Source organism: Spermophilus citellus, assembly GCF_964194105.1.
Source record: "Spermophilus citellus genome assembly, chromosome: 12".
NCBI lineage: Eukaryota > Metazoa > Chordata > Mammalia > Rodentia > Sciuridae > Spermophilus > Spermophilus citellus.
In genome coordinates, this window is record NC_138198.1 from 122,414,982 (window position 1) to 122,439,433 (window position 24,452).

At 34.3% G+C, this 24,452-nt stretch overlaps 1 protein-coding gene across 4 annotated transcripts in view; it reads right to left on the reverse strand.

Annotated features, from left to right (window-relative positions):
• Window positions 1-24,452, reverse strand: part of TMX3 (thioredoxin related transmembrane protein 3) — a 74,269-nt gene that overhangs the window by 29,907 nt on the left and 19,910 nt on the right. For 3 of the 4 annotated variants that reach the window (XM_081262953.1, XM_081262954.1, XM_081262956.1), the window contains 8 exons: window positions 22,685-22,751; window positions 18,363-18,461; window positions 16,617-16,674; window positions 16,381-16,434; window positions 15,038-15,094; window positions 13,486-13,615; window positions 12,050-12,118; window positions 9,187-9,907 (listed from right to left, as the gene is read on the reverse strand). In XM_081262953.1, coding sequence (XP_081119079.1) covers window positions 9,644-9,907; window positions 12,050-12,118; window positions 13,486-13,615; window positions 15,038-15,094; window positions 16,381-16,434; window positions 16,617-16,674; window positions 18,363-18,461; window positions 22,685-22,751 — 798 coding nt within the window. In that variant the 3' untranslated portion in view covers window positions 9,187-9,643. Of the gene's footprint in view, window positions 1-9,186; window positions 9,908-12,049; window positions 12,119-13,485; window positions 13,616-15,037; window positions 15,095-16,380; window positions 16,435-16,616; window positions 16,675-18,362; window positions 18,462-22,684; window positions 22,752-24,452 lie in introns of those variants that run through there. The other variant, XM_081262955.1, reaches the window with a different exon arrangement.

Consider the following 24,452-nt stretch of genomic DNA (forward strand, 5'->3'; position numbering starts at 1 on the left):
TACTACATGCCAAGCATGTTTAAAAACCAGGATGACAGCCTTGAAGAAATAGTCTCTGACCACTTAGAATCTTCAGTTAAAAAGTGTAATTGAGGGATGAAGTCACTATAAAAGAAGCACTTATAAGAATAAAGCAGCAATCTTTGTATAGGGTTGGAAAGGACGGGAGACTGGGAGGTCTCATGTATATGGAGTGGTAAATAAAGGCATCGATGACAAGATGACCTGAAGTAAGGCGGAGAGGAACCCACGTGGAACTCAGAACAGCCTCCAGTCTGAGGAACAGCAAGTGCCAGGGAGGATTCTCAGTGTCCCAAGGCAAATAAAGGAGCAGGAAGCTGAGATGAATTCTGCAAGCTGCAGGTGGGAACAGGTGGTAATGGTGGGAAGCAGGGAGACTGTTACAAAGCATCATATAAGCCATATAGGCTTGTTAGGGCTGTCATAACAAAGTATCACAATAGGAGTGGCTTAATTGGAATTTACTGTCTCAGTCCTGAAGGCTGGAAGTCCAAAGGGGTGGGAGGGTTGGTTCTTTAGCCAAGGTTATGAGGAAAAAATCTGTTTCAAGCTCCTCCTGGCTCCTGGGGATGTGCTACCATCTTTGGCATGCCTTCTGGAAACATCAGCTGAACTCTGCCTATATGCCTACGTGGATGGCACTCTCCCAGTATGCACGTCTGCTTGTAAAAGTGCCCTTTACAGAAGGACACTGGTTATACTGGAGATAGTCCACCTACTCCAGTATGACCTCACTTTAATTACACAATTACACCTTCTTAGTTACATCTGCAACAAACACGTCCAAATGAGGTCACATTCTGAGGTCCTGGGGGTTAGGACTGCAACGTAAAGAATTTTCACAAGACACTGTACAACCTGGGGCACAGGCCATGGTAAGGACCTTGGCTTTTACACTGAGTTTGAATGTTTTGAACAGAAAAAGGTGTGAGTTTGCACTGTAGAAAGATCTCCTTAGTGGCTTTGTAGAAAGCAGACCACAGTCACGCAATGGCAGAAGCAAAAAATCCTGGTAATGCACTGATGATGGCAGTCTGAAGCAGGAGCCTGAACTCGAGTGTGGTGCAAAGTGTGCAAGGCAAGACAAACAGCGTTTCTCACATCTAATGTGGGGTTTTGAAGGAAAGAAGACAGATCCAGGGGTTTGGGTTTGAGTAATTAAAATAATGAAGTTACCATTTACTGAGACCAGACTGAGCAGAGGCAGGCATTTTGTGGAGATAGCAAAGGTGCTATGGTCATGTCCTTTAAATTGCACATTAACCACCCAGGTGGAGATATCGATCGCACACACATTTGAAATTCAAGATAAAAAATGATGAAATAAACATGTATAGATTTTTAAAGCCAAGAGACTGAATGAGCAACGATGCTAAGCACCTGTTTAGAGGCTTATTAGCTATATGGCTCCCTCCGCCCTTTGGTAAATTCTTAATTGTGTCTTTTGCTTGCTGCTTTTATTGGATTATCTTTCCTTATTGATTGAAAGGTATCCTTTATATATTCTGCAGAAGTCCTTTGGTAGATGAGGATTTTGTGAATACCACCTCCCAGTTTCTCTCCTCCCTTTTCACTATTTTATTAATTAACTAATTTTACTTAGGTATATCTGACAACAGAATGCATTTTGATTCACTGTACACAACTGCAGCACAACTTTTCACTTCTCTGGCCATGCCCCCATGCACTCTCTCCACCCCTTCCTCCCCTTTGCCCAAAGTTCCTCCATTTTTCCCATGTCCCTCCATTCCCACTCCTCTCCACCCGCCCGACCCCCCATTATGGATCAGCATCAACTTATCAGAGGGAACATTTGGCCTTTGTTTTTTTGGGACTGGATCACATCACTTAGCCTGATGTTCTCCAACTGCATTCATTTACCAGCAAAAGCCATAATTTTATTCTCTTTTAATGCTGAGTAATATTCTATTTTATACATATATTAGTTTCTTTATCCTTTCATCTACTGAAGGGCATCTAAGTTGCTTCCACAGTTTAGCTATTGTGAATTGAGCTGCTGAAAACATTGATGTGGCTTCCTTTTCACTGTTAATGGTATCATTTGATTAACAGAAATTCTCACTTTTAATGAAATCCAATTGATAACTCCTCCCAATAATATGCATGCTATTTCTGTTCTCTTTACCCAATTATTTTCAACTAGAGTCATAGATTCTTTCCCAGGTTTCTCCAAAAAGTTATTGTTTCATTTTACACATTAGGTCTGTTATTTATCTTGAATTTCTGTGAACAGTGTTACAGAGGGGTCAACGTTCACTTTTCATTTCAGAGATATTGAATATATGTAAATTGTATAATTTCACATATACAGTGTACAATTAAATGAACATTTACTGAAATCCTTCTCCCACAGGAGTTTACCTAAAACAACATATGGTGGATACAACCTCCTAGAAACACCTGACTGAGCAAAGACAGCATAGCTTGGCAGTATGGTGAGCTCATTTAGATATCCTCCACCTAAAGGAGGATTAGGATAAGATTTTGAGTTACGGAGCATCATTTCAGTGTTGAGGAATTAGTAGATCTTTTATATTAATCTCTGGGAATATAGCTCCCATAAAAATTTAGTTCAGCTACTTGTTTTTTAAGATTTCCAGGGAATCCATGACCAATGACCAAAGTCAGGGATTTTCTGGGGTCTTGGCCTTTCAATCTGTATACCATCTTTACAAGTGGTTGAAATCTCAGATCTGGAAGATGAGTTAGTCACGGTGCCCTGCTGTGTAGCCTGCTGGTGGTGGAGGGGAATGGCAAAGCATGCAGCAAGTGCTGGGTCAAGGGTCAGAGGGTGGCAAGTGGGGCTGCCTTCAGGTTTCCAGTGCCTGCGGGGGTACCAATTATGTCAGTACTTCACTCTCTTCATTAATTTGACCTTGAGCAAGAAATCTGTTTGCAGGTAAAACAGGAAAACAGCTTGCTTCCTGGCACGCTGCACTGCTCTGTCTAGGCAGGAGGCTCTGAGTGTTCACCTTCCTGTTCTCCTGTCCTCTCTTTCTTGACCAGACCTTCCCGAAGGCCCCAGGAAGTGGTCAGCACAGTCCAATATCCTGTTTTTCTACCATGTCCCATACAATTCCAACCTCTGTGTGGATCACACACCATCAACAGGTTAACATTTCGGCTTCATTGCTGGGAGCCAGGAGACTGCTCCCATCCAATTTTTAATTCAGCCAATGAGATAACAATGAAGAAACGTTAAGTGTTCAAATTAAACAATTATTGAATGATTATACTCAGATATCAATTTATCTCCCAAGAGTCCTTTGAATCATAATCCAACTCTTAAAAAAACTGAATGACTGTTTTTCCTCAGTAATACTTCTGAATAATGCCTCATACTTTCCTATGTAACTGCATCCCTACAATGATGGAGATCCAGTGTTAGGGGAGGGAGACAACAGAAATTCTATGAGGTGGAATACTATGAAATATTATTTGGGAGAAAAATATTTCTAATATTTTCAAAGCTAGCAATTCAGTTTTTTCAGAGTATCTGAGATTATGACATCAACAACTTTAAAGAACTGCAGTCTAAGTTTAAAAATAAATCACAAACAAAAAAAACATAAAATATTCTCAAATGTTTAGTCTATCCATTTGTGTATAAGCAATCAATGTCAATTGATCCAACGAACTATTTAAAAACATTGTTATTCCATCCATTTGGTAATTTTAAGTAATATGATTTCATTGTAATTTACATCCTAGTGTTCAGACTGTGAACTTCATGCTCGTCCTCTAAAGTCAATGAACTTGTATCGCAGTGTCTTCCAGAGCACTAGAATTCAAAATCTTCCCCCACACAAACTACTACACAACTGTTGATATTCTTTAATGCAAACTGAACATGCTAAGCATGGTGCTTATCAGTAGTAATTCTATCCTTCTCAAGAAGGATAACTGGATAATTGGATAATTGGGGTGGAAATTTATGATCATCTTAGCAAACTAACAAGTTAGTCTTTAATGAAAAGCGTTAAGTCACCTATATCCAAATATGAGGTGAACGGATTTTAAATTTATTTACTCTTCCAAAATTATTCCTTGATAGTAACCTTTAAATCCTTACAAAAATCCTTCATATTTTAAGTCATTCCCTCAATTACTTGATTTACAGTTATGATGTATTATTGTTCAGAGAAGTTATATAATCTTGTAATCTCAATAATGCCAATTCAGAATGCTTATAAAAATGTTCTGATGGTCAGTTTAAAGAGGGAAAAAAGACAAAAGAATTTAACAGGTTAGTTACACAGATTATTTGTTCATAGCTCACAATCTTAAGTGCTGTCCTATAAGCCATTAACATCTGTTTACTGTATTTTTGGCTGGGTTCTTAGAATGGCAAGAAAATTTTCAGTGACAACATCAGACATAGAAACTGTGATATATCAAACGATTCTGTTAGAACAAAACCAGTCATATACATCACCAGGTGACCCTGGTCACTTACGAAGACAATAATGAGGATTTCTGTGAAAAATTTCCAGAGTGAAGGAATATTCTGAGTTTCTAGGGATTCTTCAGGTTCACTGAATTGTCTTAGCCATCCACCTAAAACTGAATACATCAGATTTGGCTAAGAACCTTCTTGACTTTCTCTGTTGGAAAGAGAAGGGACTGTTGTGTACAACAGAATCTCAGACCAAAAGGAACCAGTACCAAAGGACAGTCTGGCTTATGCTTGGTCATTTTCAGTGTGGGGATCCTGAGCCTCCAACATTCTCTCTCTGGACAGTTCCTTTATTGTTTCCTTACTTTGAACTGCATTCCATCTCCCTTTATCTCCATCCCTGGTACCACCACAGTTGCAGACATGCAGAATAAATCCAACTCTCCATTATTTGAAGAAAACTGACAATAAATTCTCTTTGGCCCTGGTCACCAATACTGTCCCAAAGATACAACAATGCTTTTATGTTGAAAAATGGATTGCAAAAGAAGGGAAATTAAGAAAAACAGAAAAATAGAATTGAAAGTTTTAAATAAAAGTGGATTGGCAATTACAGTAGCTTAAAACTCCATGAGGATTGGGACCTGTCTTTGAATGCTGCAATCTTGGTGGTACAAAGACAATATTTAATAAACATTTGTTGAAAGATTAGGTCACAGAAAATCACTGCCAATTTTTCACTAGATTAAAACACCATTCCAGTTTGTAGGAGATGGGCTTAGTAAATACTGGAATACTTTGCAGGAATCTTTGCAGGAAAATAATCTTTTCATTTGTATGCAACATGCATTCATATCCTAATTCCAAATCACATATTTACCTATCTAAACAAACATTCACAGAAATCAATCAATTATTCTACCAGATACTTACATTTTCTTTGTGTTTATTCATTTTGTTTCAATAAAAAAGCACAAAGACCAGAGGCTTTTTCAGAGATGTCTAAACCTAAATATTTATAATTGTTTAATTTCAATGTTAAATACTTTTTTTTCCACTTTGATTCAGAATGTTAAAACTTAAGTTGCTGAAAGTAGCCAAGCAAATTTAAACATAAAGATTTTATATTCATAATGACTTGCCTTTTCTCTGCGGTAAACAACTATAAAATTCTAAATGAAGTGAGAAATCAAGTCCCTGTTCCAAATATGCTTCATTTAATCTTCACAATCCAAGGAAATAGGTGTCATTATCCCCAATCATATTTGACTCAGGAGCAGAGGGGTCAAGTGGTTTATCCAACTTCACACAGCACACGAGGGAGAGAAAGTATGAACCAGGCAGCATGGCACGGGAGCTCCTGTCGAGACAGGGTGCCTCTGCCACACTTCTGTGGAGCTCAACGTGCTAGGCCCTTCTCAGAAGCACCTATCCTAACCAGCTAGTCAGTGCAAATTCATAAATTCACAGGTTCATTTTTGTTGACTGTTATCCTTGTGCCAGTTATTCCCATTAAAACACATGCTCTTGGTATAGAATGACAAATTTTAAAATTAACTTGTATAAATTTATGTTTTGTAATATACTCTCAACCGATGCCATTTCAAAAAAACAAAACACTGAGGATTTGAATTCTCACTTCATTGACAATACAGTGAGGGGGCTGAGGCCATGTTGTACCAAGATCATAACTTTACAGCAGACTTAAGAATACAAATTCAATTCTTCTATCTTTAAATGTTGTAAAAAGCAGGTGAGGCACCCTTTTAGAAAAATCAGTGTGTAAAAGATACCAAGTTTTACAAATACAAAATATACCAAACTCATGAATCCCAAGTTCTAAATCTATCAGGGAATAAGATTACAATCTGATCTCAAATCTGCTTAAATTCTAAAACTTAAAATTATGAATTACTTAAAATTTTAACAAAAGAAATAAAAACTGTATGAAGATCAGTATTAGTTGCTGTCTTTGCTCCTACAGAACTATTCATGTGGCAAACTGCCAAAGGACACATAGTAAAAATAATAGACAACTACGTTTTGAATTACTTTATTTTAGAAAAACAAATGTTTACAACTGATGCTATAAGACAGAATATCATGAATTCAACAAGTTAGTAATACAGACTTTCAAAAACCACCAGAGGTTAGTCCAAAGAAGAAAAGTATTTTTTGTCCACTCTTGGACTCACACATTCAGGAAAAAAAAATATAAAAATAAAATGGTAAACTTAACCCTACCAATTAATTGATAGTCATAATATCTCACACTCTCACACTGGTTTATTTCAACAAGTTCTGCTTAATAAGAATAGCTAAGTAGTTTTTCCACCTTGTCCTACCTCTTGGTCATACAGAACAATGATGAAATTATTCATATTAGTTTTTACAAAACCAAAACAAACAAACAAACAAAAAAAGCCCCAAAATCAAAACACAAGGAACATCATTAACAATAAAATCCACCAAACAGCTGTTTTAACTACTCACATAGACCCTTCCTTCAACCTTAAAACATTTGGCATCTTAAATGTTATTTCTAAATCAGATACCAGGAAGCACTGTGAGGAAGAAAATGAAAATTCCAGATGTAATACCCTTAAAACAAGTTTCAGACAGTAGCTAGAGAAATACTGATGCATACAGTGAAACAAAAAAGGTTGTGCGCTACCATGGGGTGCAGAGGGTACATGATAAAAATATGCACTTTCCCTCGGAATATTGGTAATATTGTTCAAGGATCTAGAATTTTGAATTCCAGAAAATAGATATGGAACTTTGCTGCAACTGAAAGAGAAAGTGGGACTCCAGTTTCCTGAAGGATTCTATTAAAGATATGTAATCATGTAATTCATCATCTGAATTATCACTGTGTCTACCAGATTTACTTATTAAGAGATACACCTTTATTTTGAAATAATTTTTCCTGAAATGAAAACAGCATTCAGAGTAAAGCTCTGATAATCACATTGAAGGGAAAAAGCACACAAGTGAACCATTTTTTTTTTTTTTTTTTGGTGAGGAATCTGACAAAGTAATATTCTAAAACAGAAACAAGTTAAAAGCAAAATTTTAATACAAAAAGAAAAAAAAATTCACTTATCAAACAACCTATACATTTTGTTTTCTCAATAAACACACTTAAACAGTGCAAAGAGCACATGAGGCAAGGGCACAGAGTTGTGCAAAGGATGACAGAGATCTAAGGCCATGAACTAAAGGGCCATGTCCCAGAATACAAAGGATCATCACTGGATTTTTGCTTCCTGAACTTTACTCTTTTCCCTACAGAGGTGTTCTGTATAGGTGATGACTAATAACACAAAAATATGCAAACTAACATCTGATAGTGATAAACATGAAGGAAAAAAAATCAATGACATTTTCTGTAATTTTATTTCACTTCTTTACTAAACTGAGTCTTAAATGAGGCATCTATACTTAGATAAGTTTTTTCTACTGCAAAACCAGTCTGATCACTGGGAACATTATTATCTTCCCAAAGATACTCTCTGTATTCTATGCAGAGGAATCTCCTTTTTGAATTAACAGCATTTATGTCCAATTTCCATTTGAGAACTTTTCATTTTAGTATTTCCTGAAATTCTCTCTGACTACGTACTTATTTCATTATTAAAAAAGTTAATAAGGGGTCAAACATTAAAGATGGATATTTAATTATTATATGCTAAAAGAACACATGAACACAACAAAACAATTATTTGTAATTCTGCAGCATTTAAGATACAAGAGTTTCAGTTAGTCCAGATTAGTATGGCATCAGAAACAACCAAAAGCTGCCTTTGGCAATCAAAGCCCTAAATAACTTCAGTGTAAGGACCATAAATTACATATTTTTAAAATGATTAAACATTTTTAATACAATCAAGACAATCTTTACAATGGATAATAAAACTAAAGAATAAGTACTTAAATAAGTTACCTAGTAAAAATTCCAAACTTACGTAAACGAAGGCCTCAAAAATAACAAATTAATCCACAATAAGCATATCAAGCTTACTGCAAAATACCAATTTTTAGATATTACTGTGTTAGAATTCCTACACTGTTTCATTATAAGTGAGATTAGAGATACTCACTGAAATGAATGACAGAACTCAGAGAACAGAGAAAGTAACCAGCCATCTCTATTTTTCTCACTGTGCATGACACACTGCTTGACATGCTAATTATGTCACTCATTACTCATTATGAACATGTGTTCATAATGGCATTACAAAATAGATGTGCGATAATTCAGATTTTAAATTGCTATAAAGTAAACTTACCACAAACAAAAATATGATATATTACTTTTCAAAAGCCAGATTTTTTAATCAAATGAAATTTTAGAAGAAATTTCAATATACAAAATAAAAAAGAAAGAACACAAAAATCCTAAGCTGCTTTGGCTAAAGCTAAGCAAGACAGGATTGACATAGCTCCTTTCCTTCCTGGAATGACTGATGAAGACAAGTGGTTAGAGAGCATTCCCAGGAACGGGCTGAAGTTACTGTTCCCTGCACAACCTGGTTATTTTGTAAAGGTCAACCACAAAACTCCCCCCACACACTATACAGGCTCATATGAAAATCTTATAATAATGCAACCAAGTATAAAGTTAAAAAGTAACATTTCCTCTCCTTTAAAAATAACTAACAAAATAAAAGCACTATGCTATATATAAAACCACATCACTTTTAACCTTGTAATCTTAATGTGATACATGGAAAAAGTTATTAGTTTTTCTTAAAGTGTCTAACTTTTAAAGACTTACATTGTCCATACAAATCTTATGCAAAATATATGAGAATGGATAGCTGTAGGTAGATGTGTTATTTTTTTCTCTATCAGACATGTACTTTCTACCTGAATGACCAATTTAAATATTCTCTCCAAGAATCCTAACTTTGTCACAGAATATTCAGATAGAGAAACATGCAAATAAAACTGACCTATTATAATAACATCTATAAGGTAAACTCTGATGGAGTGGTTTGATTCTGTTTGTTTTAGATACACCGTTTCTTTACTCCAAATATCTCCCCTTTGTAGAAGGACTACTTGAATCCATGCAGTTGATATTAGCAAAGTACAAATAACATGTTCTCTTCTGTAAAGATCATGATTAAATATCTATATCCAATAAATAGACTCTTTAATGATTTGAAATCCTATCAAATGTTTTATACTCGTTAAGTCTCAGTCTTTCTTTTTCTCTAACACATCCTTGGGCTCTTGGGCAGTAGGTGCTGTAGAATCTCCACCGTTTGGCTCTTGATCTGTGTTCTCCTCTGGCTGTTCTTGGATTTCAAATTCACTTTTAGACATTTCATATCGCTCTTCCATATAACCTCCATCTGAGTCTGTGTCAGCTGTGTAGATTCCATAGCACATGATACTGATGACACCCAGTGGCAGGCCAAAGAGAAAGCAGCCCATAAGTGGCGAGCTCCTGAATATCGACTGAGGAAAGATAATTAAAACTCAGTTGCCCTCAGATGTAATTCTGATATAAAAAGCACACAATAAATTTAAAACCACTGCAAATTTCTTCTTGTTGCTTATCAACTTTCTTGAAGTGTCAATATTTAAATGTCAACACTTAAACAATAACTACCATGCTAAAGACACCATAAGAGAGAGATTCAGCATCCATGCATGTAAATGTGCACACACACATGCTTTTGTGTGTGTGTGTGTGTGTGTACCAAATTGCTTAAATCCCTTTTTAAAAAACTCATTTTTCTCATTTTAACTGAAAGGTCTCTTTAAGGTGATTACTATGCCTGCCAGTTTTTGAGCCATTCATTGAACTATAGGAATCTGATGCTCATGGCAAAGGCGGAGTTATTTACCATGAAGAGAGTATATACATATTCCCTTCACATGATGTTTTTATCATTTATTACTCATCTGGTAAGCAGTAAAGCATCATTCACTTATTAGTTTCCCTCATGTTATATGTAATCTCCTTAGCTCCCACAAAAACAGAAGTAATTTTACAAAATGTTTTTTCCACTACATTGTATTTTATGGGTTGCATTTGTAACTCACAAGAACAATATACACAAGTTCAGAAAGATCATTATTTTGGATTAAGATAACAGAAGAAGGCTACACAGAGTCAGGGTATATTTTGAGGTAGAAATAGGAAAAGGAAGAAAGAGGCAGAACAAGGCATAATGTGAGTACTTGCAATTAGATCCAGGAAACTTTGTGCAACATTTTAAAAACAATGAGAAAGTATTTTAGATGGACAGGGTTCATTCACATTCTGATGTGCATCCCTGGAAAAAGGATGAACAATGGCCAAAGTTGATAATTTTAGAAGCATTAGTGGTTTACAGAATGGAATGGAGACCAATAAGAGCGAAGTGTGGAGACCAGGTAAAGAGGAGAAATAGTTTGATAATGTGTAATCCATGTTGGTGGCAACAGGAAAATTAAGAAATGCCACTGATAAACTGAAGAAACAGTATGTTATGCATGGTAAGCCATAGATTATGAGAGTCACTTCTCAGAATAGAGAAGGCTAGCTATAGTTGCATGCCTGCTTTCAGCTAGGAAGAGTGAAAATGCTGATGGCATGGCTCATGATAGATAATTAAAACTAAGTTTAGGCCTCGAGCAAATTTTAACAGGCTCTACTGTCAAGGTGACTAAGAATTGAAGCTGGGGAATGAGAATGAGCTTTTAGAATACACTTACAAGCAAGAAGGCTCAGCTCCAAGGACTCAAGTGGGCAACAGAAAGAGACACTGGAAAGGCATGGATTATTGGAGAAATGGGGTGGAAGTGGGGGAAGTAGTAAGTATCACAGCAGCAGGGAAAGGAGAATGGCGAAGAAGAGATTCCTTGAAGAAATCCAAAGGAATATACACCAGAAGACTCAACTATCAGCAGGCAATCAGTGAGACTGCATGGCAGTTTCATATGGTAAAAACAGATGGAAATTAGAATGGCAGAAAAAATCAGGTAAGAAGTGAGTGAATAAAGCTAAGGAAACATATTTCAAAAATGAAACTATAAAAGGAAAGATCTGGGTAAACTATACAAATCACAGGGATGCCTAAAACTTTAAGATCTGGAAGTTTACTTTGAATATTGCAAAAAAAAAAAAAAAAGGAATTCTTGAGACATTTTTTTTCAACAAAAATGACCAATTCACAGGAAACAATGCTTAGTAGAAATAAAAATTTCCTATTATCTAAATTTTCAGTAGGTTGGAGAAATAGTTTTTTAGTGCATTTAGTGATTCTGAATTTCAGTAATCTCTTCAATCATATGGAATTAATTAGAGAAACTTAATTTCTGGGGTTGGAGATGTGGCTCAAGCTGTAGCGCTCTCGCCTGGTATGCGCGGGGCGCTGGGTTCGATCCTCAGCACCACATAAAAATAAAATAAAGTTGTTGTATTCACTGAAAACTAAAAAATAAATATTAAAAAAAAGAAACTTAATTTCTATGATGGATGCAGTTCATACCCTTCAAACTGAAGACACACTTTGAACAAATCCTTTGAAATTCTCTATTTCACCCTCATTAGACATGAAGAACCCATACTTTCTAAGCTTCCAATGACACTAAACAAACTGTCCAACTTACCACAACAGTAGACTTGGCATCAAATAGTACTCTTTTCAATCTCTGCAAAATGCTATCACCTCCTTGGGCCTTCAATTTAATAAGAAAACAAAAATTAAAATGTTATCGGAGGCCAAAAGGTTGACTATAAAATGTTTCATAAAACACCTGAAAAAGCCATTTTAACACATTTGCTGTTTTTTTTTTTTTTTTTTGTCTTCTTGTGTTAACACAACCTGATTCTCTTCTGAAGAATTTCATTCTCTCCTATTCATAATCCATGCAGCTTAGTTGAACCTGACCTACTCCCTAAATCCAGGCATGCCCAATTTTTGAGTTTAGATCTGGGACTGCTGAACTAGAACTACTATAGGATACCTTTGTTATCATTTGGGGAAAGTCTCCCTGAGGACAAAGCTCAAAAGGAAGTGCTGAAAGGCAAAGAGAAAAAAACTTCCTGATGAAAATCAATCCAATCCCTGCTCTCAGCCATCCAAGAACTCTGGCCCACTCTGAATCACCAACCTATGAGGACCAGTGTAATCTCTGTATTATTAAACAGTTCAAGCCATCCGCTCACTTACAATGGAAGGGTTCTCATTCATACAGACAAGTTTCATTTGAACCAAAATACTATTTCTGCAAACATAAAATTCCCACTATGTGATTAAGAGGGTTTTACAAACTTCTCGACTTTGATGCAAGGTAGATATGCATATTATGTTTCAAATAAGGTTTGTGTAAAGCTGAAAATGAATATCTACAGAAAATAATAATAATTAAACTTCATGAAAGCAATAAAGTCTCTTATTTTCTTTGAGTCTATTAAGATGTGTGCTAGTTACAACCTGTGACCTGGAAGGAAAAACATGATCCTTTAATGCTAAGGGTGGCAACCCACTTAAGATTTATAGAAAAACAAAAAACCAATACATTACTAAGGCAATTTATTCACTTATTTCTGAGATATATTTTATAAGATTATATCTGAAATTCTCCACAGGGGTTTGATTCTTAATGAATATCCTTACCTCTTAAGAAACTGTAGTCTTCTTCACAAATTTTCCTAGAAAACTCATCCTCATAACTTAATTCAATGGTCCTTTTGGAACTAAGCAGTATTTAGAGTCAGGGATTACCTCACACAATATAGGACCTCTGAGCATTCAGAGCCAACTCTAAAAGCCAGTATCACCTCCCCCATCACTGTGGCACCCCAAATGTCTCCAAATTACCCTCCAATGGGGCATTCCCACCTGTTAGCTACTTCCATAGAAGATCTTCTATGTCTGAGAGAATGTGACAATGCCTATGAAAGGAGAGACCATCACATGGAAGAATGTTCCCTCTCACCCCTCAGCAAGGGCCTGCTATTCCTTTCAGAATCAGAAGTATGAAAACAACTTGCTTCTCTTCTACTTCCTATCATTCCTCTGAAAGAGAACTGAAACACTTACTTCTACTGAGCCATCCAAAATGTTATTAATGAACTCGATCAAGTCTTTGGCATCTGAAATCTGTCTATCTAGCACAAAGTATTGTTGGTTTGATGTGTTCAGTACAACTACAGTTGGGACTTTCAATTCACTGAAAACATAAAAAGAAATCAAATAAACATTAAACATATTGATAACAAATATTCTGGAATTTTTATATCTCAATAATTACAGAAAAAGGAAGCTGTATCAATAGCTTCACCTATAATTTCAAATTGTGTATCAATTTGAAATTAAATTATATGAAATAATATATAATTTATTATATAAGTTAAATTATATGAAAAACATTCTAATGTATAATATAACAGAGAGCTGAGTAATCATGATTAAATGTAAAGATAAACATTATGATATATGATATGTCAATTGCTGGGACAGATTCTTCCTTGTCATAAGTCCACTTCAAATACTATCATTGTTAATCATACACAACCCACCTTAGCTACACAGCATTCAGAAAATCAGGCTAAGAGTGTGGCCTCTAGAGGCCCACTTCGAATGTTCAAATTTGGAGCTTTCCCTGAAAGTTACAGTATGTCAGGCAAGTAACTAAGCTTCACACACACAACATTTTTCATTTGGAACAAAGCGGGCAACGCTACAAAAATTATACGAGATAACTCAAGCCTAGCATTCTGCATGTACCTTATCATACGTAGTCAAGAAAACACTATTGCAAATTCTCTGTTCTCCCTTTGTCACACTGTGTAGGAACTTTACCCAACAACATCAGAACACATGTATTTTTCAAGTGTACTTGGAACCCTCAACAAGGCAAATTGTATCCTGGGACATGAAAATATAATTCTATTGCAGAGTGTCCCCTTCATAAACTTCTCTTAGGTTGATGAGGTCAACCATACACTTCCTAAAACCAACAGGTATCCTATAACAATGGGAGAGCATAAAAAAACCTGTTTTTCCACTTTGAGTATTAAAAAATTTAGGGTCAGCTATTTCAAATACTCTACAGAGAAACTGTGCTTTTTCATTCTCTTGATTTCATTGTATTCTATATGTGGTCCACAACATAGTTCGGCAAACTACTCTCAAATCCTTATTAGAATGAGAGAGTTAATATCAAATAGTTACAAAAACATACTAGGTTAAATAATTATAAAATCACATTTTTCCCTACATAGTTATTTTAATCTATTAAAATAAATTCTTGTATAATTGCAGTTCGTTCTTGAATGTTCAAAATTTTATATTTAATAGTTATAACTACCTATTAAAAATGAACTTGTTAAAGTATGTAAATCAGAGTTTCTGAATAATGTCATTTCAGAATAGTATGAATTATAACACTGAGCTGGGAGACAAATATTTTTAGTATACAGCAATACTAAAACACAGTAAGTTTCATATACAGAATTTAGAAACTAAAGTAAAATAATGAAAGACTGCTGTCATCAGAATATACCAACAGCTTTTTATTTTAACTGTTAAACCTATCTCTCAAAAACAAATTTAAAGATGTGATAGCAAAATCACCCAGCACTTTACTCACTCCATCAGCAAGGTATTGATGTAATCATTTCCATCCATGTGGCCAAACTGAAAATCCCTAACAAACAACAACAAAAACCAAGAGCATGATATTTAAAAAAATAAAAAAAGCCAACCAATACAACAAATAGCTTCAGGGCTTGATAAGTATATAAGCTGTAAATATCTACTGAATGAATCACATAATATACATACATAGGAAATCTGACTTCTACTGGATTTTGAGACAAATATATGAGTAGCACTAACAAATTCTAAGACATCTCCATTTATAAATGGTTAGATGTGTGGAAATAAAATCCTGTCTAACAGAAATATGTTTTAAGATAAAATACCTATTTACTCTAAAACTGGACCATTCAGAAGATACAACCCACTGTGTATTTTGTAGGCTTACTAACCTTTCACTAGATTTGGAATAAGATAATAAAAATCAAATAATATAAAACGACACATTGTCTTTTTACATTTTTTTAGTTGTAGATGGACACAATACCTTTATTTTTATTTATTTTTATTTTTGAACCCAGTGCCTCACACATGCTAGGCATACGCTCTACCACTGAGCCACAACTCCAGACCCTCACAGTCTTTTTTGACAGCAACATACAGAATGATTTGGCAAATAGCAAAAGTATTTCTGATGACATTTTTATATTGTTATTCTTTGAGTTCTTGTTATAATTATCTTTATAGTTTTGTTCTAACTTTTGACAGCTCACGTAACATAACCTCAAATTTATGAATATCTGAGCATCTATTTCCTTCCATAAAACCTGTCTCAATACTATAAGGAAGCAGGTATGATACAAATTATAAATAAGGCTGCATTCTTTTCCTAACTTGTAAGACACACTATCAATCAATTTCAAGATCCAGAAAACTCTGAAATGCTACAAGCTACCATTTACTTCAGTTCCCTGATTTACCTTGGGAAGTCCAGAATACAGACTGAGCACCCTTACCTGAAATGTTCACAACCAGTCATGCTTCAGATTTTTTTTATCATTTTGAAAAATTTACATATACATAATGAAATATATGGGAGGCAGAAACCAAATCCAGACATGAAATTCATTTGTTTCATACATACCTCAATCAGCTTGAAGGGAATGCGACACAATATGTTAAGTGCACCTGCATTTTGACTGTTACCCATGAAATGAAGTCAAATGTGAGATTTTCCATTTGAAGTGACATGTCAGAGCTGAGAAAGTCTTATATTTTAGAGCATTTCAATATTCAGACTAGGGATGCTCAAACTATACTACCACTTTTGCTTTACTATATTACAAAATAAAACTAAACAAAAATAAGTAAATCTTCCAGAATGTAAGCACATACCTACTGAAGTGGCCTTTGTATTCTCTTGCAACTTCCTGAATAATTGACTTTAATCTGTAGAACAAATACATAAATATTTCAATTCATCACTTGAAACATATAAATATCAAATATCTTCCACCTTGTTTAAGGGCAGTAGCAAAAGTAAAATACTACTGTATCAGGTTGACTTAAAGCCACATGTAGTCTGAATTAGATGACATTATAAGCTTAAAACTATTTCAAGGCAACTATACCTGGTATGTTCAATTGATGCATTTTTCTCATCAATAACTGCAATAGCCACAAGCTTTCCTGAAATTAAGAATGACATATCTAAGTTCAATAACTCTTTTTAAACAACTTTTAAACTATCATTTTCATTGAGAATAAGGAATTATAGCAAAAAATGTTTTTAAAATTTAATTACAATTATCGTACATGTTAAACTTTCTTAAACTAGCACATTATAGTATAACATGCATTTGAATCAGAGAGAATCAGTGAATTAGTCAACTTCAAGTGATAATTTCTCTCCAAGCACTCACTCACAAAATGTTAATAGTAAATCTATTAACAATTTATATACCCAAATTGTGTTTTCACACTACCTACAAAATGATTAAGATCAATTTTTTATTAAAAGCTGAAACCATAAGAAGTGAATTGGTAAAAAGTTTACTAAGAATTGTTATAGTTGTTAGTAAAAAGAAAATGAATGTAACAGTAAGATGGTTTTTATGTAGCCTATTTGCCAGTAATAATAAACAGAATTAAATGTCTCATGTTAATCTTAAATAGAACATGAATCAAATGTATGTGATTAAGCTCTAGGAGGATTAGCATGATATAATCATCAGTGCTGGACATTATGTTCTTGGCACTATTCAAGCCCTGGGAGAGCAATGGTAAGGTTCAGTTGAGTATTAGCTATGTAACAACTTCAGCAAGCTTCAGTTTACTCCAAGAAATTAGTATCTATTTTATAGAGTCATTGAGAGGAAAATGAGATTATATACACAAAAATACTGGGATACTATGTGGCTCCTAGCAGGTATACAAAGCAAGATTAAGTTAATAGTCTTTCAATATCCTCCTCACATTACACATGGCTTCTATTGCCCCCAATGTTGCTTACACACATCTCTAAAGTCCACACAATCTTGAATACTTTTAACACTCTGCTGAAAACATTAGTTCACAGTGATTATTTCCATTCTTAAAATATTTCACTTACTATTCAGTGTTTGCTTTTTTACCATGTGCTTCTTAGTTTTTACATGCCTCATTAGTTTCCTTTATTCACAATGTCTACAACATGTACGAAAAAGATTCAAGAAACACAGGAACAGTTTTTCATGTTAATTTACCAATTACTGAGTGCCAAATAATGTGCCAGACACTAGGCTATTTACAGAAGGCTTAATCTTAACATTGTGAATTAAAACAAAAATGGCAAGAGAAGCCATGATTTCTCATTTGCTGTATATTTGCAAAACGATTCTGCTTAAAACTTATGATATAAGTTTTGCAGTTTGCATCTATAAAACTATGTAATTAACTTCTTGTAACTTCCATTTTTATGTTCATATTTGCTTTGTCTGTCATTTTTAATCATGTAACTTTAAGAAATTGCCAGTTTGATTCATTCCCCCAACCCACCATAAGTACAAGTAGACCTTATAATAAGGTTCTGATAAGTTTTACTTCAACTCCTATACAAAACCTGTGGATAGCCTCTTGGTAGATAACTTTTTCAAATCCCTTCCTATCCAGGCCTTTTGACTTCCTGTCATCAGTTTGATTAGTAAGCCCTGTATTTAGCTAATCTTTGACCTGCCCCCCACAAGTATATTTGGTAATAAGTTTCTATTCTCAAAAGCAGTACTAACATTTAAGTTTACTTCATGAAATGGAGATAATGATCCATCTCTTTTAGAAATCGATTTTAGTCAATTAAGGAATCCCAAAGAGTAATGAAGAGCTGTACATATGCTTGTTACCTGTGTCTCCGAGTTCATACAAGAGGAAGCCATCCATAGTAAGATAAGTCTGAAACCTCTCCCTGTTGATCCATCCTGACAGGTCACCATCCTCATATTCTTAAAAACAAAACAAAGTGACTAAATTGTAGTACCAGTATGTTTAACAAAGTTGTAATGTTTTAATCTGACAATACATATAAAATATCTGACAAAGAATATAATCTTAAATCCATAAATAGTACTTTTAGAAATTTATGGTAAGCAAGCAATCAGATATACAAAAAGATCAAAGCACAAAGCAACTTATAACATCACTAAAACAACAAAAAATAATTTGAAGTAAGAAAAACAATTGAAATGCCCTAAATCAAAATAAGTGCATATTGGTACATGCTGGGAAGGATGATTTATAAATTTTAAAAATTTAATAAATTTTAATATAAATGAATGAGCATTATAACTAACTTTGCAAAGTTAAACAAGATAGTAACAAAGGACAAAATAAAAGCATAGGGACTGGGAATGTGGCTCAAGAGGTAGGGCGCTCGCCTGGTATGCGCAAGGCGCTGGGTTCGATCTTCAGTACCACATAAAAAAACGTAAAAATAAAGGATGTTGTATCCACCGAAAACAAAAAAATAAATATTAAAAAATTCTCTCTCTCAATAAATAAATAAATAAATAAAAGCATGTACTCCTAAATGGTTATCCTTCACTTGTATGATGGATGGCATTTTTATTACAATTTTTTTGCTCATCTCTATTTTATGAATTTTTCTTAGTTTAGAAATCTTTTTTGTATGTACAACTTAAACACACACATAAAACCAGAGCATATCAGCTTTTTTCCAACATCAAATACTTCCTGTGGAAAGCAGATAGAGAAGATAGTATTCAAAAGAAATATTATATCTTGATTAAAAATATAATTCAAGTAATTCTGAAGTAATTACAATTGTATGGAAAAAAAGCCAATTGTAAACATCTTTTAAAGCCTATCAATAATTCTGGCTGAAAACTGTATTATACTGACTTCTTGAAAGGTATGCTTTATGTCACTTGCATTGCTAAACAAACGTTTTCAAGTTATCAAAATATAAGTAGTATAATGCAAATCTGAAAGTATTTATGCATTTGGACTTATAAATCAGAAAAGTAAACCTAAAACTAGAAGTTGCTTTCTGGGACACAATCTTCACTCTATGTCAAAAGCAAATTTTGTACAGATTTCTCAAAGTGATAAACTGGAAACTCATTAGAAAATAAACCATCCTCCTAAACCCTTAACCCAATGCTTCTAAACATATTATCAATAATTATTAAAATAAATATTTAAAGGATAACCCCTTGTCTATCTGAAGGCTCCAAGCAGGCTCTAAATACCATCTACTCCATGTTAGAAAAGCTTGGCCTTTATTAATGTAGAAACCTCACGTTAATCCTGTCTCAAGCACAGAAGTCTCCACAGCTGAAGAAAACACAGAGAAATGAGAATAGGGTACTTTCTTATGCAGACTCAAAGAATAATCTAAATCTAAATTGATGTCTTCCCCCCAAAAAAACAAAGAAACAAAGTTGCTTTCTACGTTGTTAAGAAACTCATATAAGATGAGAGTAAGAAATTTGTGTGATCAACATTGATCCCAATGACTACACATTTTAACTTGGGGGGAAAAATTTCTTCATGCTTTAATCAATTTGTAAATTACTAAGAATATTAATCTTAACTGATTATTTTAATAAATAATATACAGAAAATGCTTATACAAAGAGAATTATAATCAAAGAGTAGACAGAACAGATAAAAACTATCTCCCTCTCTTTTCATATATGCGAGTTCCTCTTAAGTTCCTTTTTAAGCTTGATGTCTAACATAGATATTTAATAAACATTCTAATGAATGACTGAACACTCCACATAAAAAACTAATTGTACATGCTTCTACCATCTAACATTATCAGTTACCTGCCCTGAATTTTAGGACATTAATCAATCCTCAGATTACTTTGAGGATAAAAGGACAACCTCAGGTTAAGTAGAGAGATAGCATGCCCTCTATACACTTCTACTACAAGAAACTAAATTCAGTTCTTATAATTAAAGATAATTAACATTAGAAATGCTCAACTTTCATATGACTATCAAAAGAAAATGTTCCTTTTAATTAAAAACATTCTTTCACTGGATACTCTTCTGTTACATTTGAATTAAGAAATTCAAAGTCTATTGTTCTCAATTAGTTCTGGTTTTCTTTCTGTTCCATAGTATAATTAATTCAACAAGAAAAACAACCACACTCTACAATGTTCTGGTAGTGAACAGAATGCTCCATATTTGTGCTCTCCAACACAGTAGCCACAAGTGACTGGCTAGTGAGAATGAGAAACTCAATTTTTTGTTAAACTTTAACTGAGACGGCTGCTAAGACTGCATTTACTTTCATCTTGGAGCAGTTATGTAGTGTCCAACAGATGTCTTGTTCTTCCCCTTCCCCTAATTATCTCCTGGGGTCCCAGGTAGTCAGGTGCACTACCTACAGTACTCAGCAGTCTGGGAACCATGGGGGTAGGGATTGATGGTATTAGGGAATTATAATCATCCAAGTTGTTCTAACAGCATGAGGCTATCTAAGACATATGGCTCACATTTTAAAAGACTGGTATATGAAGCACCAAAGTGATAAAATAACACTGGGATTTGCGTTAAAATATTTCAAGAAGGGGAAAAAAAAACCAAAACAGCTGAAGTAAATGTGGTAAAAAACCTTGCTGACTGTACACAATGTAGCATCACATCACATGTGCGGTCATACATGTACCTTGAGTAATGATGTCCATCTCATTTCACCATCTTTCCTGTACCTATTCACCATTCACCCTCCCTAACCCCCCTCCAAACCCCCCCTCCCCTTTGCCCAAAGTTCCTCCATTTCTCCCATGCCCTCGTCCCATTATGAATCAGCATCCAATTATCAGAGAAAAATTTGGCCTTTGGTATTTGGGATTGGCTTACTTCGCTTAGCATGATATTCTCCAACTCCATCCATTTACCTGCAAATGCCATAATTTTATTCTTTTTTAATGCTGAGTAATATTTCATTGTGTATATATACCAGTTTCTTAATCCATTCATCTACTGAAGGGCATCTAGGTTGGTTCCACAGTTTAGCTACTGTGAATTGAGCTATGAGCATTGACGTAGCTGTGTTACTATAGTATGCTGATTTTAAGTCCTTTGGGTATAGACCAAGAAGTGGGATAGCTGGGTCAAATGATGGTCATTCTAAGTATTCTAAGGAATCTCCATACAGCTTTCCAGATTGGTTCTACCAATCTGCAGCCCCACCAGCAATGTATGAGTGTGCCTTTTTCCCCACATTCTCACCAAAACTTACTGTTGTCTGTATTCTTGATAAATACAAGAGAAATGAAAAGCTGTGCTGCAATTGTGTACAATGAATCAAAATGCATTCTGCTGTCATATATACCTAATTAAAATAAATAAAATAATAAAAAAGAAAAAAAAAAGAAAAAGTGGCTAAAGTTAACTCTCTTTGCATCATGTTATGTCTTTAACTGTCATATATTAGAGATTCTGTTCCTGCTTTTGTATAGTGCTTCAAGTATATGGGTTATGAATTTTATTATATATGTTAGGGGATTCAACTCAGTTTACCATTTTTTACGTTGCTATTTTAAATAATGTTGCAGCTACTATTTTTTAGGAGTTTATAAAATGTCTCTTGGGGTTTTTTGTTTCTTTGTTTGTTTTTAATATATAAAGAGGGTTAGGTTTTCCTTTAGTTACATTTTTTAGTTCTGTGCTTGGGGGTGAAAAAAAAAAAACCTTGCTGATAAGTATGCAGGATTTCATCATATCATTCTCTTTATAATGTACATCTGACATCAAAATAATACTTTTTAAAACAGATCAAGTATTTGTTCAATGAATGGGTTTCTCTGATGAAGGAGAGATGCAGCTGGAAAGGAATTTATGAAGGCTTTACTACGGAAGATGTTTTATTATTTCATCTTTTTATATATCTGAAATATTAGGTATTGGCTAAGATTAATTCAGAACATTTTTGTAAAGTAATGTATAGAAATTGCACATGGTTTACTTCTCAAAATGTCATATAATTTGACAAAAAATTACTATTTTTTAATTTTTTTTATTCTAAATTCAGAATAAAAGTATAAGAAATGGAAAAACTAAAATTGAAGGGCAAAAACACATTAGTCATTCAACTATTAAAAAATCTTATCAACGCCTCCTGTAATTGACAATATATAGCATATAATTTTAAAATGTTCTGCATGGATTAAAACTTTGGAACTTACCATCATAAACAAAGTAATTCTCATCTTTGAAAACAAGCACAGCGGGCACCTCTTTTAGGGTCACATACTGCAAAACATCAGAAATGTAAATAACTTTTATCACTAAAAAATTTTAATTGATAGCTATGGTTTCAAGTATTGAAAGATACCAAGTGTGCATTGCATAAGCTTACACAAACCACCACCCCCCCTCAAGAGAAAGGTAAGTTAGGAATTTAGTTATCAAAACATTTCAAAGTTAAAAAAGTAGCATCAATCCAAGATTCACCTAAAGATTGGGTCTGAATTTCCTTACACACACTGGCACACTGTCCAGTTGACAATGGTGAAAGCAATGGATTTATTCTTAAAACTGAGAACAGACCTAAAGGTACCATCATGAGAATCACAGCACTCAGCAGAACAGCAAGGGCACAGTGCCAATCAGCCCATCTGGGTTGATCTTCCCAGCCACTCACCAGTTGTGTGATAATGAGCCAAACACTTTTTCTAGAGGAATCTGCCTCCTCCTCTGTGAGATAAGGACATTCAGACCACTTCCCCCCACAGGGCACTTATGAGTTCTATTAGATAATGAATGAGAGCATGTTTAAACTATAAAGTGTTTTATAAGCAATTTACAACAGTCTCAATAATAATGAATTCATTCAGGAAGTAATTGCTTCTTATACCTACATGGTACTAATTTTAAAGGAGTAAAATTATAGTAGAGAATCAGAATGAGATCAGAAGATAAAGCCACTGAGAATTATTATGAGCATGGCAAAATGAAAGTAATTACAAATAAAGGAAAGGAGAAGATAAGATACAATGATTTGGTTACATTACCACTAAAAAAATGATATAGCACCAGAAAAAATAAATAAATTTAAAAAACACCTACTTACAGGCAGTGGTAAAGCTCTTAGGTGGGGCTCTATAATCCACATGCCCCATTTACCTGCTCTTGTCAACTGACCCACACAGATGTATGAAATAATTTTTCACCATTCAGCATGTCTCTCTTTCAAAGACATATGAGTGGTTTGTCCTAGAACACGACTAAAGTAGTCTGAAGACTTCTACCTATCCAGGATCACATACTTCAGTCTACTTTTCTCCCCTGAGCTCCTTTAAACTCACTATCTTATACTGCAGTCATCTGTCTACATGTCACTCTTCTACATACACATTTAAGTATTCTGAAGTCAGAAACTATCTTAATTCACCCCTCTTATCCTCCTACAACACCAACTAGAATTTTCATAAATCCTAACTGTAAAGGTAATAAAACTCTGGCAAAACACTAATATTCAAAATATGGATGAACTATAAAAATCATGGACTTAGCCCTTTTTAGATTTCTCTCTACTGGAGTAAAACTCCTTATAATATTTTGCAATAACCATTATTTCCCCAAGCACTCTTTGCCAACTAGATACTCAGAACTAAGAGATGACAAAGACTGATATTTCCAAGAATAATTTAAAACTGCTTAAAGAAACTAGTTGTCAGAGCTAATAACAACATCAACCGTAATACATAATAACCAAGTGTGCCCATGTAGCAGATGCTATCTGTGCCTACTCAGAGCCCTGGTGTCTAAGAGAAAGTGCCAAGAAGACTCTATAGATAAGGATTCACCACAAACTCTCTAATATTAAAAAGAATGTTCCACTGGACTTAGGAGATAACAAACAATTAAAAGTTCTAGTTCAAGTTCATTTTAGGCTTTATATCACATATTGGCATTCCATACGTAAACGTAACCTTTTGAGACACTTGTTTG